The following is a 21175-nucleotide window of genomic DNA, read 5'->3' on the forward strand; positions in this document are numbered from 1 at the left end:
GTATTGAAGATGGCCAAGCCATTCTAATAGATGTGTAGTGTGGTATCTCATCGTAATTTTAATTTGCATTTCCCAAATATCTAATGATGCTTAACAGCTTTCCATGTGCTTATCTGCCTTCTGTATATCCTCTTTGGTGAGGACATCTTTATTTCACTTTGGTCCATTTTTCAATTGGGTCTTTTTGTTTTGTTTTGTTTTTACTGGTGAGATTTAAGAGGTCTTTATACATTCTGGATAGAAGTTCTTTGTTGGATATGCGATTTGCAGACATTTTCTCCTAGTCTGTGTTTATTTTTTTATATTGTTCTCTTAACAGGGTCTTTCTTAGAGCAAAAGCTTTTAATTTTGATGAAGTCAAATTTATCATTTTTCCCCTTTACAGATTGTGCTTTTGATGTAAAAATCTAAGAACTTTTTACCTCACTTAAGGTCATGAAGGTTTTCTTCTAAGTTTTTTACTAAAAGTTTCACAGTTTGTATTTTACATTTATGTCTGTGATCCATTTTGCGTTATTTTTTTTAGTAAGATGTGAGCTTTTGATCAAGGTTCATATAGTACATATGGATATCCAGTTGTTCCAACATCATTTGTTTAAAAGACTACCCTTCCTCCATTGAAATGCTCTTGCATCTTTCTCAAAGATCAGTTGGCCATAGGAGGGTTCAAGATGTGGTATAGAAGGATCTTAAACTCACCTTCTCCCATGAACACAACAACTCTGCAGCTACACAAGGAACAATTCCCTCTGGAAAGGACCTGAAAGCTAGCTGATCAGGGCCTCTATGACAAAGGATAAAAGAGCCACACTGATATAGGTAGGAGAGGTGGAGACACAGTCTAGCAAGAAACCCCCACATTCAGGAAGAGTGACCCACAGTTGGGAGGGGGTCTTATAATCTGGAGCTCGTCCCTAAGGAGTCAGGGGTTTGTGCCTCCTTTCAGGCCTCCCAACCCTTGGGAACTGCACCAGAGAGATGAGACCCCGAAGTGTCTGGTCTTGAAAACCAACAGGGTTTACTTCAAGGAGAATGATAGGAAATGGAAAATTCACTCTTAAAAGGGCCTGCACACAGACCTGCTTGCCCTGGGACCCAGCACCAAAGTAACACTCTGAAAGGCGCCTGGACCAAATGTGGAGGAGACTCACGTATTAATCTTAAAGCATCTGCTGGAGAAAAAGAAACCTGTTTGAATGCTCTCCAAGGACGGAGGCACCAGTTGGTGTCATTTTTGAATTCTCCTGCTTTGTTGGTGTTGATACTAGCCGGTGATTTTTTCACACCCTACCTCTAGCCTGCTAGCTCCAGTAGGACTGCCACCTGCCCCCCCATGCACTGCAGGTGCAGCCTACCCCACTGCAGCTGGGCTGGCCAAGTGCCCCACCCCCACGTGCCACAGTCATGGCCCACCAAGCCACGGCCAGCAAGCACATGCAGCCCATACAAAGGACACCCATTGAGCACCTGGCTCTCTTGGCCAGGGGAAATGCATTTCTGGGCCCCATGAGTCCAAATCAATTGGAGAGATAGTCTTTGGCAGGCTACCACCCACAGGGCACTGCACAAACAGCAGACTGAAACAAACCCCTAGTCTTCATGTGAAAAAGTTTTATTTTCTTGTCCTGAAGCTTCAGAATGAGGGGCAAGCTTCAGGTTTGCCACACATCCAGGGGCTACGGATGAACCCCCCAGGGAATACGGACAGGGCGATACCATGTTAGTGCCTTCCCTTGTCCTCCCCACAGCTGGCTGATACCACTCAGACAGGAGCTTAAAATCTAAAGCCACAATTTTTGCAGCTGTTGCCCAGGGGACACCTCCAGAGCTTCTTGTCTGGATATCGGCAGAGTTTATATTATAGACTCACAAGACTGTATATATTTGCCTACCTTAAAAACTGTTGCCTGAGGATCTGGTTTATAATTAGCCTGAAACTAAACTGTCTGAGATCTCTCTCTTTGGAACACTGACAAGTATTGGTCTACCCGCAACAACTGGAACCTATCAAGAACAAATCAGGCTACTTAAACAATTATAAAGGTCTGAGGAACAACCAAAAGCTAGAGAAAGGCTGAATGATAAATTTAATCTCCCACACAAGGCCACTCTTTAAGACTGGGAGAGATAGCTGTTACATAGAAACAATCATAGAGGGTCAAGCAAAATGAAGACAGAGGAATATGTTCCAAGTGAAAGAACAAGACAAAACCTCAGGGAAAAAAGCCTTAAAAATGGAGATAATCTACCTGATAAAGAATTCAAAGTAATGGCCATAAAAATGCTCACTGAACTTGAGAAGAATGAACAAACACAGGAGAGCTTCAACAATGAGATAGAAAAAATAATAAAGTACCAAACAGAAGTCATGGGGCTGAGGAATACAATAACTGAACTGGAAAATACAGTAGAGGGGCTCAACAGCAGACTAGGTAAAGCAGAGTAAAGGATCAGTCAATTTCACAGGGCAGAAAAACTAACACCAAGCAGCAAAGAGAAAAAAGTGAAAACAAGTAAAGGTAGCTTAAGGGATTTATGGAACAATATCAAGCAGACTAACATTTGCATTATATGGGTCCCAAAAGGAGAAGAGAGAGAGAAAGGGGAAGAAAACTTATTTGAGAAAATAATGGCTGAAGACCTCCATAACCTAGGGAGGGAAATAGACACTCAGCTCTAAGAAGCAAAGAGTTCCAAATAAGATAAACTCAAAGAAATCTATACCAACACACATTATAATTAAAATGTCAAAAGTTAGATAAAGAGAGAGTATTAAAAACAGAGAGAATAGCCAAAGTAATCTTGAAGAAAAGAGCGGGAGATATTACAGTCTCAGATTCCAAGATACTACAAAGCTGTAGTAATCAAAACAGTATGGTCTTGGCACAAAAATAGACACATAGATCAATGGAATAGGATAGAGAGCCCAGAAATAAATCCATGCTAATATGGTCAGTTAATCTATAACACAGGAGACAAGAATATACAAGGAGGAAAAGAGTCTCATCAACAAATGATGCTGGGAAAACTGGACAGCTACATGCAAAAGAATGAAACTGGACCACTTTCTAACACCATACACAAAAATAAACTTAAAATGGATTAAAGACCTAAATGTGAGACATGACCATCAAAGTCCTAGAAGAGAACACAAGCAGTAATATCTCTGGCATGAGTCATAGCAACATTTTTCTAGATACATCTCCTAAGGCCAGGGAAACAAAAGCAAAAATAAACTATTGAGACTACATCAAAATAAAAAGCTTTTGCACAGCAAAGGAAACAATCAATAAAACATTAAGACAACCTACTGAATGAGAGAAGAGATTTGCAAATGACATATCCGCTAAGAAGTTAATATCCAAAATATATAAAGAACTTACATAACTCAACACCAAAAAATAATCCAAATAAAAAATGGGCAGGGGGCATGAATAAGCATTTTTCCAAAGAAGACATACAGACGGCCAACAGACACACGAAAAGATGCTCAACATCACTGATCATCAGGGAAATGCAAATCAAAACCACAATGAGATGTCACCCTATACCTGTCAGAATGACTAGAATAAAAAAGACAAGAAATAGCAAGTGTTGGCAGAGTTGTGGAGAAGACAACATTCCACTGTTGGTGGGAATGCAAATTGGTGCAGCCACTGTGGAAAACAGTATGGAAGTTCCTTAGAAAATTAAAAATAGAATTACCGTATGATCCAGTAATTCCACTACTGGGTATTTACTCAAAGGAAATGAGAAACACTAATTGGAAAAGTTATATACACCCCTCTGTTTACTGCAGCATTATTTACAATAGGCAAGATAGAGAAGCAACCTAAGGGTCCATCCATAGATGAATGGATAAAGAAGATGTTATATGTATATATGTATATGTGCATCTATACATGATCTTGCCATTTGTAACATGGCTGGACCTGGAAGGTATCATGCTAAGTGAAATAAGTCCATCAAAGAAAGACAAGTACCATATGATTTCACTCCTATGTGGAATTTAAGAAACAAAACAAATGAACAAAGAAAAAAAGATACCAACAAAAAAGAGACTCTTAAATACAGAGAACAAACTGGTGGTCACCAGAGGGGAGATGAGTGGGGGGTGGGTTGAAATGGATAAAAAGATCAAGAGTACATTTATCTTGATGAGTAATGAATAACGTATAGAATTGCTGAATAATTATATTGTACACCTGAAACTAATGTAACACTGAATGTTAATTAATCTTCAGTGAAAAAAGAAAACAAGCAAATAAAACTGAAGTGGTGAAAGGGAGAAACGTTCAACCAAGAAAACTCTACCTGGCAAGGTTATCATTCAGAATTGAGGGAGTGGTAGAGAGTTTTTTACACAAGCAAAATTAAGGGATTTGATCACTACTAAACTGGCCTTACAAAAAATGTTAAAGGGACTTCTTTAAGCTGAAAAGAAAAGGCACTAACTAGGAATATGAAAACATGCGAAAGTAAAAATCTACCAATAAGTGCAAATATATAATAAAGGTAGCGGATTAACCACTTAAAAAGCTAATATGAAGTTAAAAGATATTTTTTCTGTTAAGAGCAAATATATGATAAGTACTTCAGCTGCTCGGTGCACTGTGGGGAGTATTTTTTAGAGTACTGCAGGAGAGCACAGCCCAGGGATGGGGCCTGGAGCAACTGGTGCTCCACTTGAGAAGCATACAGGTATACTAGGCAAATGTATCCTACCATGACAATCACTGTCTTTGCTACCTTTTTTTGAAAAAGCATATATCCATCCTGCCTAACCCTGAGTTTTTGGAGCACCACAGTTGTCCTGGGAATTAATTGCATCTCATAGGTCATCCGACTTCCCATTTCTAAAATGGGGGTTCAGACCCTGCTGAACACTACAGGTAAGTAGATCTCTTGGAGTCCACTGGTGGAGAATGTTGAGTCAAGAGACTTACTACCATGACACCTGATTGATGGGCAGAGTGGGGAGCTCTGGAATGTGGCCTGATTGTGACGGGCTAGTAAGGACGGCCCTGAAATGTCTGTGGCCAACCTCTGATACAAGAGTGGCCCACAGTACCATTGAGATCTGCCAGCTGTGGCTACGGGTTCTCAAGGGGGCATTCCAGAATAGAGTAGCCCATGTTGTCTGCAGTTCTTGATGATTGAAAATGATTAAAAATAGGGGCGCCTGAGTGGCTCAGTCGTTAAGCATCTGCCTTTGGCTCAGGTCATGATCCCAGGGTCCTGGGATGGAGCCTCAAATTAGGCTCCCTGCTCAGCGGGGAGTCTGCTTCTCCCTCTCCCTCTGCCCACCCCCCCAACCCCGCTCACGCACGCTCCCTCTCTCTCTCTCAAATAAATAAATAATCTTAAAAAAATAAAATTACTAAAAACATTTAAAGATATTTAAATTGTGAATCTATTGATAAAGGAATATTTATAAAAACTGAAACATAATCCTGTACTTACCTCCATGCATTAGCAATGTTGACTGTAATCCTACATTAAGGAAACCACTGTGGGGTGAGTGTCCCATGGGGTGCACATTTCAAAGCTTGATTAATATACACAGGCACCATGTTCCATCCCCATCACGGTGAGCCAAATGAATTGGCCTGGCTACCGCTGTGGTCACATGCTACAGGTTGAGCAAAATGATACCATATTTTGATGTGTGTGGGAACAACAATGTGGAAACTAAAACTGACATATTTTATGTAAACTGTTTCTATTCTTTGATTATTAAAAATACTTTATTTGTTTATTTATTTATTTATTTAGAGTGTGAGTGGGGGTAGGGGCAGAGGGAGAGAGAGACTCTCAAGGAGACTCCATGCTGAGCACAGAGCCTGACACTGGGCTCAATCTCATTACCCTGAGATCATGACCTGAGCCATAATCAAGAGTCAGACACTGAACCAACTGAGCCACCAAGGCGCCCCTTAAATTTCTATTTTCAACTGTTTTCTGCTAGTATATAGAAATGTGATTGATTTTTTTTTTTAAGATTTTATTTATCTATTTGAAGAGAGAGAGACAGCGAGAGCAGGAACACAAGCAGGGGGAGTGGGAGAGGGAGAAGCAGGCTTCCTGCTGAGCAGGGAGCCCGATGTGGGACTCGATCCCAGAACCCTGGGATCATGACCTGAGCCGAAGGCAGACGCTTAACAACTGAACCACCCAGGCGCCCGTGATTGATTTTTACGTGTGATCTTGTATCTTGTAACTTGGCTAACCTCCTTTGCTAGTTCTTGGAGTTTTTTTGTGTGTGTGTTTTTAATAGATTCCTTGAGATTTTCTACAGACAATCATATCATTCGGAAATTAGGGCAGTTTTTTTTCTTATTTTTCAATTTGTATGCTTTTCTTATTTTTCCTTCTTCTTGTCTTACTACACTTGCTATGACTTTTAGTATGATGTTGAGTACAAATGGTGAGAGTGGACATCCTTGCTTTGCTGCCAATCTTAGGGAGAAAGCTTTCAGTCTTTCATCAAATATGATGTTAGCTACATGGTTTTTTATAGATGCTCTTTATCAGGAAGTTTATTGAGGAAGTTTCCTTCTATTCCTAGTTTGCTGAGAGGTTTTATCATGATTGAAATGGAATTTTGTCAAATGCTTTGTCTACATCAATTGATATGATCATGTGTTTTCTCTTCCTTTGTTAATATGGTAGTTTATATTGATTTTCAAATATTTTCACTTGCATTCCTGGGATAAAGCCCACTTGGCTGTGGTATATTATGCTTTGTATTGCTGGATTCAATTTCCTAGTGTTTAATTGAGGATTTTTGCATTTATATTTATGGGGAATATTGGTCTATAGTTTTCTTTCTTGGACCGTCTTTGTCTAGTTTTGGTATCAGGGTCTGGCCTCATAAATGAGTTGGCAAGTGTTTCTTCCTTCTTTTTATTTTCTGGGAAAGGTTGTGTAGAATCTGTGATATATCTTCTTTAAAATGTTTGGTAGAATTTGCTGTTGAAACCAGCTGGGCCTGCCGTTTTCTGTTTTGGAAGGTTTCTTATCTTCCAAACTTATAAATTTAATTTAATTAATAGTTATGGGTTATGTATTTCATCTTGTGTGACTTTTGGTTGTCTATGGTTTTTGAGGAAGTCTCCAAATATCATTGTTAGTTTGTCTATTTTTCTTTTCAGTTCTGCCAGCTTTTACTTCATATATATTGAAGCTCTATTGTTGGGTGCATCTACATTTGGATAGTTATATCTTCTTGGTAAATCGACCCTTTTAACCCTGGTCCTGGCTTAAAAAAATAAATTTAAACTTGTAAAGCCTCCAATTACTATTGATTACTAGCTTAAGTTAAAGATGGTACCAATATGAACTTAAGTGTGTCCTTTCTTCAAAATATCTTTGATTCATCTTACCTGCTCACTTTCCCCATACAGTAATAGCCAATATTTACTGTACACTCATCATGGAAAACTAAGCATTTTACATGCATAGTTTATTTAATCTTCAGAAAAACTCCATTAAGACAGCAACTAATCTCATTCAGTACATGAGGAGCCCAGGTTTAGAGAGGTTAAATAACTACCTGAGGCCACAAAGCTAGCTTGTGGGTGAGCCAGGGTTGAGAACTCAGACTGTTTTACTCCAGAGACTGCACCTTAACCTCTAAGCTCTAATTATTTTTCCCTTTAGTCAGTTACCAATTCCTGGCAGCTCTGTTTTCCAAACACCTTTCAAATGATTCTATTCTCCACTTTCATGCTACCACCCAGTCCAAGCCACCATTATCTTTCCTAGATGACTTTCAATGTCTTCTAAATCTTTTTTTTTTAAAGATTTTATTTATTTGGGACAGAGAGAACGAGTGAGAGAGAGCATGAGCAGGGGGAGCGGCAGGCAGAGGGAGGAAAGCAGACTCCCCACTGAGCAGAGAGCCTGATGCGGGGACTCGATCCCAGGACCTGGGATCATGACCTGAGCCAAAGGCAGCTGCTTAACCGACTGAGCCACCCAGGCGCCCCTTCAATGTCTTCTAAATAGGCTCCCTGCTTCCAATTAAGCCCCGATGCAGCTAGCGTGCTAAATGCAAATCTGACTGTCGCTGTACAGCATTTAACCAAGAACATGACTGGCTTGTCAAAGAGGCATTTCTGTAGCTTTAAAATTACTTACTGGGTCTAAATTGACTGTAAATATAAGAAGGTATGGGAATAAATGGTAATTTAATAATTCAACATCAAACGTGGCTTCCAATGACTCTTAAGGTGAAGGCTCTTAAGGTCTTGTAATCTTGGTTTCGAAGGCACTCTGTGGTGGAGCCCCTGGCCACCCCCTTGTTTTCTGCATTCCACCATCCTGCTATGTCTGTTCCTCCAACTCATTCTGCTCTCTAGCCTCTGGGCTTCTGCGCATGCTGTCCCTTTCACCTGGAAGAATCCTTCCTCAGCTCTTTCCTGGCTAGTTCCTATTCATCGTTTTGGCCTCAAAATAAATGTCACCGTTGCAATATTTTGGAGCTCTCTTTGACTTCTTTCCCTTTCCAAAAAAATCTCTCTTCCATTCATTCTCCTGCTTCTATCTCCATTGCTACTGCTATGGTTGAAGGCTCGATCTCCTCTGGTCTGGACTGCAGTCTTTAGTCTGCTCTTTTTGCCTGCTGGTGTCTTTCCTTCTGGTCCATTTCCCATGCTACTGCCAGATTTTTTTTTTTTTTTAAAGCACAGTCATAATGCTGTTTGCCTCAGAAACCTTCAATATTTTCCCACTGCTGGCAGAAAAAAGTCTAAACATGTTATCCTGACATGTGAGGCCCTCCATGGACTATCCCCACACACCTTCCTAGCCTCATCTCTCACTACCTGTCCTGAAACTGCTTATGCTCTAGCCCACTATTTCTCAAAGCATTGTTCCCATACCACTGTAGGTATGCTAGGTGGTCTGAGGTGGTATACGGATGGAAAATTAATTTAATGTACAGTGAATAAAAGTGAACTTATGGTAGTCATATAAAATTTCTGTTAAAACACATTAATTTAGGGGCACCTGTGTGGCTCAGCCTGTTAAGCGTCCAACTCTTAGTTTTAGCTCAGGTCATGATCTTGCGGTCCTGGGATTGAGCCCCGCATCGGGCTCTGCACTCAGCACGGAGTCTGCTTGACTGAGTGAGGAGCCTGATGAGGGGCTCCATCTCAGGACCATGAGATCATGACCTGAGCCAAAGTCAGATGCTTAACTGACTGAGCCACCCTGGCACCCCAGAAGGTTACATTATTGATTTGTGATCTTTCTTCTTCTTCTATTTTTTTTATTATTTTTTAAAATTTTATTTCTTTGGGTCCTTTCTCTTTTCTTTTTTTTTTAACCTTCCTATGTTTTTATTTTTATTTTTATTTATTTTTTATTATGTTCAGTTACCCAGCATATAGTACATCATTAGTTTTTGCTGTAGTGTTCAACGATTCATTAGTTGTGTATAACACCCAGTGCTCATCACAACATGTGCCTTCCTTAAAAAGACTTTATTCATGGGGCGCCTGGGTGGCTCAGTCATTAAGTGTCTGCCTTCAGCTCAGGTCATGATCTTGGGGTCCTGGGATCAAGCCCTACATTGGGCTCCCTGCTCGGCGGGAAGCCTGCTTCTCCTTCTCCCACTCCCCCTGCTTGTGTTCCTGCTCTCGCTGTCTCTCTCTCTCTCTCTGTCAAATAAATAAAATCTAAAAAAAAAAAAAGACTTTATTATTTATTTATTTTAGAAAGAGGGTGGAGGGGTAGAGGGGGAAGGAGAGGAAGAAGGAAAGAATCCCAAGCACATTCCACACTCTCCCTCTCACCCTCCTGCTCATGTTCTCACTTTCTCTCTCTCAAATGAATAAATAAATCTTTTTTAAAAAAATAAAATACATTAATTTAGGTAACAGCAATGAGTCAGTTTGGAAAAAATGTTAAGCCATAATAGCACAGGTGGCACTCAGCTGTGGAAAAAAACAGAGGATGGGATGCGAATGGCTGAAATATGGGAAACAGAAGCCCAACCACTTTAGTCTATTCCCCATTCCCTTAACCCACCGTGCATTTTCACATCTCTGCCTTTGGAGATGCTGTTGCTTGATTCTGACTACCCTCTCCTCAGCTTTCTGCCTATCAAAATTCTCTCAGCCTTCAAGGATTAGCTGAAATGATACCCCCTTAAATGATATTTTTGGTGATTCTGTGCTTGGAATTAAGGGTTCCCTCTTCCACACACCTACGGCACATTACTTACGCTTCTCTTTGGTCCTGTTTCATTCTGCTGCTTGTGTAGTTAGTAACTCATATGTCTGGCCCTCTCCCTATTAGACAGTAAGCTTCTTGAAAACAGCCTTTAGCACAGTGCCAAGCACAGGGAGATGACTCATGATAAATATTTGTTACATTAAATTGTAACTCATGGAGAAGTTTTTATTTCAAAATTCACCAAGCAGCAGATGAAAGCTAACAGGGACAAAAACCACTAATGGTCTTATTCCAGACAAGGAAAGGCCTTCTGGGGTTCCAAGGTATATATGTGTGTGAAATGCTATAGGCAAGCAGCCAGGGTAAAGCAAAAATCCAGTGTCCTAAGTGGCTGGCCCACAGCCTTTAGAAATCCAAGAATGTGGTTAGTTTATCACAGATGAATTCCTGTGACTTTGTGATTACTTATTAGATCTACATTAACCATAAATATAAGAACTTGTGGAAGTAAAATGTAATTTAATAATCCAACAAACTTGGAGGACACTTCATGTGAAATCTCTGTGCTAGAAGCCATGGGGACATGGTTGGGGACTGCAAGAAGGAAGGTGAAGAGAATAAATAAGGAAATGATGAAAATAATATACATGTGGTCATTGATACCATGTATTGAGCATTTATTATTAATAAGCACTCTGTTCAGCACTTAATATACATTATTTCATTTAATTCTCTCACAACCCTGAGAGGTAGATAATTTTCTTTCTTTCTTTCTTTCTTTCTTTCTTTCTTTCTTTCTTTCTTTCTTTCTTTCTTTCTTTTTCTTTCTTTCTTCCTTTCTTTCTTTCTTTCTTAAAGATGTATTTATTTATTTGAGAGAGAGAGAGAGCGAGAGAGAGAACGCGCATGGGGGGGAGGGGCAGAGGGCGAGGGAGGGAGAGGCAGAGAAACAGATTCCCAGCTGAGTGAGGAGCTTGATGAGGGGCTCCATCTCAGGACCATGAGATCATGACCTGAGCCAAAGTCAGATGCTTAACTGACTGAGCCACCCTGGCACCCCAGAAGGTTACGTTACTGATTTGTGATCTTTCTTCTTCTTCTATTTTTTTTATTATTTTTTTAAAATTTTATTTCTTTGGGTCCTTTCTCTTTTCTTTTTTCTTAACCTTCCTATGCTTTTATTTTTATTTATTTATTTTTATTATGTTCAGCTGGCCAGCATATAGTACATCATTAGTTTTTGCTGTAGTGTTCAACGATTCATTAGTTGCATATAACACCCAGTGCTCATCACAACATGTGCCTTCCTTAAAAAGACTTTATTCATTTATTTATTTTAGAAAGAGGGTGGAGGGGTAGAGGGGGAGGGAGAGGAAGAGGGAAAGAATCCCAAGCTCACTCCACGCTGAGCATGGAGCCCGATGCAGGGCTGGATCCCACGATCCCTGGGATCATGACCTGAGCTAAAACCAAGAGTTAGAGGCTTAACCGACTGAGCCACCCAGGCACCCCAGGTAGGTAATTTTATTATCCTCATTTTAAATATGAAAAAAATGAGGCTCAGAGTGCAAGCTTTGGGGAAAAGAACTCCAAGCTTTAGGGAAAAAGTCGGTAGCATTTGTGCCAAGAACTATTTTAGACACTCTGTGTGTGTTAACTCATATTAATACAGGTAGAAAAGAATGTTTTTGTCTTCCAGGAACTCACATTCTAGTGGGGAAGATTGATACCATAAATAATGGATACATTCCAGGGGGTGAAAACTATATAAGTCAGGGTTCAAATGTCATTTTTTAAAAAAGGTTTTATTTATTTGAGAGAGAGAACGAGTGTGAGAGCAAGAGAGATTGAGAGAACGTGTGGTGGGGAGGGGCAGAGGGAAAGGGAGGAGCAGGCTCCTCAGCAGGGAGCCCGACGACATGGGACTTGATCCCAGGACCCTGGGATCACGACCTGAGCCAAAGACAGATGCTTAACCGACTGAGCCACCCAGGAGCCCCTCAAATGTCATTCTATGGGAACCCAAGCGGAAGACCACTTCCTTATTACTGGGGAACCTAGAAAAAAGCTTTTTGTAAAGGGTAAGATTTAAGTTGGATTTTGGAGGAAGAGCAGGATTTTGACAGAAAGATTAGTGGAGAAAAGGCCTTCCATGCATGAGGAAGAACTCAAAGACCTGTAGATGGAGGAGTCCGAGGCCTATAACACCATAACCTGCAAAAGTACAGGGAGCATGGGAAACCATGGAATAGGAGATGATGGAACTGGGAAGGAAGCTGGGGAGATTAGGCCTGATGCTAGAGGGAAGATGAAGCCAGTGAAAGTTACTAAGCAGAGGAGCAGCATGATCATATCTGTGTATCAGGAAGATAATTTGGGATAACTGGTAGCAAGAGAAACTGTAGGCAGGGAATCAGCTAAGAGTTGCAGTAATTTAGATGAGAGGCAATGGGAACTTGAAGTAGGTTACTATTTATCAAACCAATTTGAGGGCGCCTGGGTGGCTCAGTTGGTTAAGTGACTGCCTTCAGCTCAGGTCATGATCCTGGAGTCCCGGGATCGAGTCCCGCATTGGGCTTCCTGCTCAGCAGGGAGTCTGCTTCTCCCTCTGACCCTCCTCCCTCTCATATGCTCTCTCTCTCTCTCATTCTCGCTCTCTCAAATAAATAAATAAAATCTTTAAAAAAAAAAACCAATTTGAAAGGTACTAGGAGGGAGAAATTTCAGAGTTTGGCAGTTGATCATATGTAGGGGATGAATGAATGGTACCTTGAAGGAGCCTGTGGGAAGACTGGGAATGTATCAAAGTCTCTATTTGCCTAATTTTCTAGGATCTAGTTACTTGTTATTCTTCCTGAAGGTGTAATGAAGTCAGAACTTAAGGTGCCTGTCTCAAAAGTGGTTGTCATTCCTCTGTTGATCAAATGGCAAGGTTGGCAGTGTCTTATGAGGTGGGGTGGCTGGGCTCCAAGTAATGTCAATTTCTATAACAGAAAGGAAGAAAATGAACATCTATTGAGGATTTTTTTTTTGCCTCTTTGATCTTCACAATAGTCATTAGAGGCAGATATTATGTTCTGTTTCTATAATGGGGGAGAATGAATGACTTACTTGTGAAGGTCACGTAAAAAATAAAGTGACTTACTTGCACAAGGTCACATAGCAAGCAAGTGGCAGACCTGGCCCGTCTGACTCCCAAGACTGTGTCCTATTTTATGTAGTATCAGAAACCAGAGAAAGAAGGAAGGCCTAAAAAAACAAACAAAACAAAAAACAAACCAAAACCGAAACACACACAAAACAAAACAAACAAACAAAAAACAAAACAAAACAAAAGGATGACCAGGAGAGAGGAAAAAGAACAAGAGATGGACTTAAGGTCTCTACTGAGGAAGAAGGAATCTAGAAGAATCATCAATTTATTTTATTTTTTAAAAATATTTTATTTATTTGAGAGAGAGATAGAGATAGCAAGAGAGAGCATGAGCAGGGAGTAGAGAGAGAAGGGAGCCTGACACGGGGCTCAATCCCAGGGCCCTGAGATCTTGACCTGAGCCGAAGGCAGACGCTCAACTGACTGAGCCACCCAGGTGCCCCAGAATCATTAATTTAATGTCAAGCCTGGTTTTGTGAGAAATATAACCATGTCAAGACCTGGCTCCTGTTCTCATGGGGCTTATTGGATAGAGGGGGCAAAGGATATAAGGGCTGTTACCTAACCTATTTTTACAAATTGCTTTGGACTTTCAGAGGTGATGTAGTCTTGGGTTGTCTAGGAAATGTTGCAGAGAAGACATGACTTCAGCAATATCTCAGAGGAGGGGTTGTCCATGATTAGTCCAGCAAGAATGATCAAAGCATCTTTCTAGTGGAGGGAATAGTCAGAGCAGAGGTGAAGGAGTGGGAGAGTACCCTTTACATTTGTTCTGTGAATAGCCTGCCTGGAACACAAGCTTCATATAGGGGAAGAGTAGGGTGATGAGCTGGTAAAAGGTTAGAGCCAGAGAGTGGAGGAGGGCCTTGAATGCCCAGGCTAACACATTTGTACTTCACTGAGTAGGCAGTGGGAAAACACTGACTATTTTTGAGCAGGAGAGGGCTGTAATCAAAGATGTTTTCTAAAGGCTCTACTGGAAGCAAGCAGTGGAATAGATTGGAAAGGGTAGAAAGTAGAAGGTAGAGGGCCAGGAAAGAGGATATTGCAACAGTTTAGGTAGATGGTGATATAAGCCCAGAAAAGAAGAGACAGATGGAGAGCCATCCTCTAATGGAAGCTGGCCCTCAGGAGGGCTGTCAGGGCCATTGCCTAATTCTAAGGTTCATGAGTATTTGTATTTCACATCTCCTGCAAACTGTCTTTCCATTCCTCTCTTCTCACTTTTCCCCTCCTTCTTGTCCCTCTGCCCTTTTTTCTCCTCTTTCCCCCTATTTTGTTTCCCATTACTTTCAGTGACGCTCAATAATCAGCCATGATTCTGAACATCATTTGGGAAGGAGAGGCACTGAGGGAGGCTCTGAGCAAGACAGAGGAATGAAGGAAAGCGGGTGAGAAAGAGAAGAAGGAAATTAAGAAGGGAGGGAGAGAAGAGAGAGAGGCAAGGAAGGGAGGGAGGAACACTTTTCTATATGGAGCATTTACTGCAGACCAAGCTGAGAGGATAGGGATACTGAGGCTTAGAGGGATCACAATACTTGTTGGAAGTCACACAGCTAATTGTAGTCCAAGTTTGACAAATTCCAGAATCCACGTCCTGTTCACCATGTTTCACTGTTTCTCTTTTCTGCCTTCCTGAGCCCCTCAACTTGGTGTAATGTTTTTTTTCCCCCTGAAACCCTAATATTACTTCACTGTGACCCTTTCTTTCACTTACTACAGTCTGTCTTCCATTGTAGTGACTTGTGTATGTGTCCAGCATGATGCATAAACTGTGTACAGTGGTGGAATTAATGATTGCTTTATCTTTGTTCCTAGATAGTAAGGAGTTGGTACTTGACTCACTGTAGGATTGACAAGGACAGTCGCTGTCTTATAATTAGTATTTGCTCTATAACTCTTGAACAGATGTGAATATCTTAGGCACCTCTATGGGCATCTCACTCTGTTAGGTGTTACAGCTACCTTGGTAACCTCCAAGACCCAGGATTCATGTTGTAACTTCTAGCATAATCACTAAAATAATAGAAACAGGATGTCTAGCATCTAAACTAGTAGAGGAAGACAAATGGAATGATAATCAATTTAAAAGAAGTCGAGACAAATGGACAACAAGCAGACAGGCATACGAAAAGACGCTCAACATCACTAATCATTAGGGAAATGCAAATCAAAATCACCATGAGATATCATCACATTCATTAGGATGGTTCCTGGTAAAACAAAAACAAAAACAAAAAAAACCCCCAGAAAATAAAGAAGTGTTGGAGAGAATGTGGAGAAATTGGACCCCTCGTGCACTGTTGGTGGGAATGTAAAATGGTGGAGCTGCTATGGAAAATAGTATAGCAGTTCCTCAAAAAAATGTAAAATGGAATTTCCATATGATCCAGCAATTCCACTTCTGGGAATATATTCAAAAGAATTGAAAACAGGATCTCAAAGATATATTTGAACACCCATGTTTATAGAAGCATTATTTACAATACTCACACAATGGAATATTATTCAGCCTTAACAAGGAAGGAAATCCTGTCACATGGTACAACACAGGTGGAACTCGAAGACATGGTAAGTGAGATGAGCCAGTCGCAAAAGAACAAATAGTGCATAATTCCACTTATATGAAGTACCCAGTGGAGTCAAGTTCACAGAGATGGAAAGTAGAATGGTGGTTGCCAGAGGCTGGGGGAAGGGGAAATGGTGAGTTCTTGTTTAATGGGTAAAGAAGTTTCAGTTTCACAAGCTGAAAAGAGTTCTGGAGGTGGATGGTGGTTGGTGATGGTTGCACAACACTGAATGTATTTAATGCTTCTAAAATGTACACTTAAAAATAGTTAAAACGATTGATTAGATGTTATGTGCATTTTACCACAATTTTTAAAAACGTTCAAAAATACAGGAGAAACAAAACATTCACATCTGTTATTAGTGTTTTCACTGAAGACACGTAGGTGCCATCATTGGTCCCTAACATCCCCACTCCACACCCCTCCAGCTCTTCCAGGATGACCGGAGCCTAGTAAGATGGGGGGTGGGCATTATTAGGAGGCTGTTCTCCTAGGTTCTCACCTCTGGGCCCTTACATATTCAGTGTTGGATATGCCCTCTATCCTCATCCCTGTCTAGAGACAGTGTCCTTTGAGATGAGGAGAGGAAGAGAGAAAAAAAATACTTAAAAACAAATCATTTTGTGGTCAAAAAATGAAAACATTTTATTGAAGAGAGTTCCCTAGAAGAGCCAGAACAGTCTGGGCACTTGTGTTTGAATAGCACACGAAGGCTCTCTGGGGTGGGACAGACCCCACCCCTATAGGATCAGCTTACACAGTTCTTCCTCTCTGGACCTCTTTTCCCTGCTCTCTAATCCCCATGTTTGCCCACTCTTTCTGGGATCCAGACTTGAAATGGTGGCTGTCACCATGATGCCAAGTCTTTTAGGACATTCCTGTGCCCCTCACTTTCCTAATTGAGGGCTGGAACTTTTTAAAGGGGTCTGTCTAGGAAGTTAAGATAAACGCAAAGGGAAACAAAAAGAAAATATGAAAGACTAGAAACAAGTTTACAGAAATATCACTTTTTTTTAAAGATTTTATTTATTTATTCATTTGAGAGAGAGAGAGAGAGTGCACACGAGAGGGGGGAGGGTCAGAGGGAGAAGCAGACTCCCTGCTGAGCAGGGAGCCCAATGCGGGACTCGATCCCGGGACTCCAGGATCATGACCTGAGCCGAAGGCAGTCGCTTAAACAACTGAGCTACCCAGGCACCCCAAAATAGCGCTTTTTTTTAAAAAAAAGATTTTATTTTATTTATTTGACAGAGAGAGACACAGCGAGAGAGGGAACACAAGCAGGGGGAGTGGGAGAGGGAGAAGCAGGCTTCCCGCGGAGCAGGGAACCCGATGTGGGGCTCGATCCCAGGACCCTGGGACCATGACCTGAGCCGAAGGCAGACACTTAACGACTGAGCCATCCAGGCCCCCCTCACTTTTTTTTTCTTCTTAATACAGTTAGAGGTAGGCCATAGATAGACTAAGAGCTCAGCATGATTTGATTTCAATAAGGCTCAGTAAGTCATCACCTTTTGGAGGTCATGGACCCCGTTGGCAGTCTGGTGAAGCCCAGAGACCCCTTCTCCGAATAATCTTAAATACCCAAAATAAAATATACAGACTTACAAAGGAAATGCATCATATTACAATGCAATTCTCAAAACATTACAAAAAAAGAGTGATATAGTGACCTGGGCTTCTTGGTTTATGCATTAAATAACCAGACCTAATGGTGGTTCCAATAACTACTGGAATTTTGAGGTAGTCATGAGCATAAATGAAATTTCGAGATGCCTGCAACAACTGGCATGTGAAATGCAAACCTGTGATGTCTATTACTGACAAATTCACTGGTACTGCAAACATTTCTGTGGTTAAGACCCTCTGCTCTAAGGGATTGTATAGCCTCCCATAGACTGGCATTGGCTGCCTTCAAGATGACATTTCTCCCCATCCAGTTTCTAAGCTTGGTCCTTGTAATTGGCTGCTCACGAAGTACTAGTTTCTGGCTGGGAAAAGCTGAGAGCTCTCAACCCATTTGCCCAGCACTGATAATTGCCATGCTTTGAGTCCACTGCACAACTGGCACTTTATTAAAATTCTAATGAATCACTCAGGCAGCTCCCAGACTTTCCAGAATTTTCTCACCATAGTTTTATACTGGAAAATCACCTTCTGCCTCCCTAGTAACACCAACTCTGCAGGCCACCACCACCTCTGCTCCCATCCCTGAATATGACTCTTTTCAGCTAGGTCGGAGAGAGATGGGCTAAGTGGGTGATAGGTATGAAGGAGGGCATTTTTTGGGATTAGCCCTGGGTGTCATATGTAAGTGACGAATCACTAAATTCTACTCCTGAAACTAATATTACACTATGTGCTAACTAACTGGAATTTAAATAAAGACCTGAGATAAAAAAAGAACGGGCAGTCCTGAGAAGGCTGCGGTGATCTTTAAACCAGAACAACCACAGCTTCACTCATGGCCTTCAGGCCCCTCAGTTGGAAAGAGAGAAATCTAATGAACTCAACAGTAGCCCTCTCTCTGCATGGGGAGGCACAGTCCTTCCCAGAGAGAGGGGACTGACCAAATAATCTCTTTGGAGCCTTCCTCATCTGGGGGTTCCTGGTCTTTTTCTTGGCCTGTTCCCATGTGCTCTCCAGCCCCTGGGATTCACTCACCTAAAAATACGTAGACTGGGAGCCACTGCAAGACAGACAGGGTTTGGAGGCATTCCCGAAGATCTAGTCTGGAGAGGGAGGCCATGGCTGTGGTGTTCTTCTGCTGTGGCAAGAAGCCCAAACAGAAGGCCTGCACCTCTAAAGCTGAGCTGATTATAAGGTGCTTCGCTCTAGTCTCTTATCACGGAGCCCCTTTAGCTGTTGAAGATTTGAGGTTTGACCTCACCTTTACTCCAGTCTTCCCTTTTGTCAGCCCTGACCCCGCCCCAAGCTTCCTACACATACCAGGTTTCAGATCACCCCATCTAATCTCTCTAATATCGCTCTAACATCTAGCCTTTCTTCACGTGTGTTCCATTATAACAAGGCAGATCTGGCCTTGGGGAGTTTCTGGCGGTGTGTGGGGAAGTCCCTGATAAATGAGCGCAGGAAAAGAGACCATTCTCTCCGAGACCTCCAAGAGACCTCCAAGAGGACCTCTGAAAAGCAACCTACTTCCCTGCTTAAGGAAGGAGACCTGGTGATGATACTTGTTTCTGCCCTAGATGCTGATCTTTGGCTCCTGTCTTCTGCGGAGACCTACCCAGTCAACCTGGGCCTTTTTCTGCACAGGTAGCGAGACTTCTCAGATCCGTCCTGGTGCCTCTATTCCCAGGGGCTCTGTATCAGCAGCCAGATACCATATGATAGAGCGGGAGAAGCATTTCACAGAGCGCAGACCTGGGTTCCAGGCCCGCCTCCACCATGTTATTCCCGTGACGTCTTCACAAATTGCTCTCTCTCTCTCGATCTCAGTTTGAGCATTCGTCGTGGGAAGGCAGTGTAGTGGTTAGGGACATGGATTTGAGAGCCGGATAGCTGGGGTGCAAATCTTGGCTCTGCCGCTTACAAGTCGGTGAGCTTCTGTGCCTCAGTTTCCCCATCTGTAAAACAGGGATAGTAATAGTACCTTCTTCATAGGGCTTTTCTGAGGATTAGATGAGTGAATGAGTGTAAAGTGCATAGCATAGTGCCTGGCACGCAGTTAATGTTAGTGTTTCCTGTTATTATTCGTTGAGTTGAGTTAATGCCTATTGAACATCTACTATGTTTCAGGCTAAGAGGCCTGCTTCTACACACTGCCTTTACAAAATTAAACACCGTCCCCAGGTCCCAAGCCCTCTGGATTTATCAGTTTTTTTCTGTAACTATCTACTGAGTGACTACTGTTTGCCAGGCACTGCCGTAGGTGCTGAAGATTTGGCGGGGAAGAAGATGGACATGATTTCTGCCTTCACTGAACTTATAGTCCAGCGGAGGAGACAGACATTAAGCAAAAGAAAATCACAGAAATGTCTGTGCACTTGAATGTGTCATAAGTGTCTTAAAGGAAAAGGCCAGTATTCTCAGCGTAAGGCCTTGAATATAGAAGGTGCTCAAAAAAATATTTTGAATGTAATCAAAAAGGTTGCTAGGAAAATCAAATACAAAAGCGGTATCAAGTATCCTACAAGTGGGAAGAAACATTGATTCCTTAGCCTTTTCCAGGGAGATTAGCAGAATTCTGTCTTCCTCCCTAAATCCCACTGTGGTTCAGAGCTCCCTAATTAGACTGACTAATGAGATGTTTCAGAGTTGGGACGCCTGGGTGGCCTAGTCAGTTAGGCGTCTGCCTTCGGCTCAGGTCATGACCCCAGGGTCCTGGGATAGAGTCTCGCATGGAGCTCCTTGCTCAGCGGGGAGCCTGCTTCTCCCTCCCCCTCTGCCTGCCACTCCCCCTGCTTGTGCTCTCTCTCTCTCTTTCTGACAAATAAATAAATAAAATCTCAAAAAAAAAAAAAAAAAAAAGCCTAAGATGTTTCAGAGTTAAGCTTAGGGAACTTTCTTGGTATGCTGCTGGGGTGTGCTTTCATTCCCCAACGTACCCTAGATGGCCACCTAGCATGTCACCCCATTTGTCCACTTCCTCTTTGCTTCTCTTCCCCTAGCTACCTGGGGTTCTCAAACTGTTTATTGGGGCTACTTGGCCACATACATGGTGAGATGTATTGGAGCACATCCGCTCAGAATTTTCACGAGAAGAGGGAGAGAGGTAAGTGAGGCAGGCCTGGGTCTTCTAGGGGAAAGCGCAGATGTGGAGGGCTGGAGTCTCCAGCATGGACAAGATCCACAATGTTGAGAGCTCCACATCTCCTTATAGATCAGCTCTCTACCCTCCTTCACTTTCAGACGGGTAAATGGAAGAGGCCTAGAAAGGACTCAAGGTCACACAGGGCGCCAGAGGCAGGGCAAGGACAGATCGATTTCCATTTCTGTCTCCCTAACGTCCAGCTCAGGGCCTCAAGTACAGAGTAGATCCCCAAGGAAATGCTTGTGGGCCAAACGAAGGCGATCTGGTCTCCTGGTTCCTCAAGCAAGATGGACAGGCAGGGCCGGGCCAAGCCCCTGACTGGCCACTCTCTTCTCCCCAAAGCAGAGAACATGCTTCTGAGCTGGCGTTTTCTACAGCCACATGGACAAGTGTCACAGAGATAGCAGGGAATGTGGAACAAGCAGGAAGAAGCGAAGTAGGCCAGCAGACAAACCCTGAACAGGCAGCACTCAGGATTTCCCAGTCACAGTTCAT

At 42.2% G+C, this 21175-nt stretch overlaps 1 protein-coding gene across 4 annotated transcripts in view; it reads right to left on the bottom strand.

The window, feature by feature from the left end:
• Positions 1 to 18800, bottom strand: part of DGAT2L6 (diacylglycerol O-acyltransferase 2 like 6) — a 37256-nt gene extending 18456 nt beyond the window's left edge. For 2 of the 4 annotated variants that reach the window (XM_078064161.1, XM_078064160.1), the window contains exon 1: positions 18571 to 18799. In XM_078064161.1, coding sequence (XP_077920287.1) covers positions 18571 to 18655 — 85 coding nt within the window. In that variant the 5' untranslated portion in view covers positions 18656 to 18799. Of the gene's footprint in view, positions 1 to 18570 lie in introns of all 4 variants that reach the window. The other 2 variants (XM_078064159.1, XM_036086750.2) reach the window with 2 other exon arrangements.
• Between the last annotated feature and the right edge of the window lie 2375 nt (positions 18801 to 21175).

This window comes from Halichoerus grypus, chromosome X (genome assembly GCF_964656455.1).
Source record: "Halichoerus grypus chromosome X, mHalGry1.hap1.1, whole genome shotgun sequence".
NCBI classification, from domain to species: Eukaryota; Metazoa; Chordata; class Mammalia; order Carnivora; family Phocidae; genus Halichoerus; species Halichoerus grypus.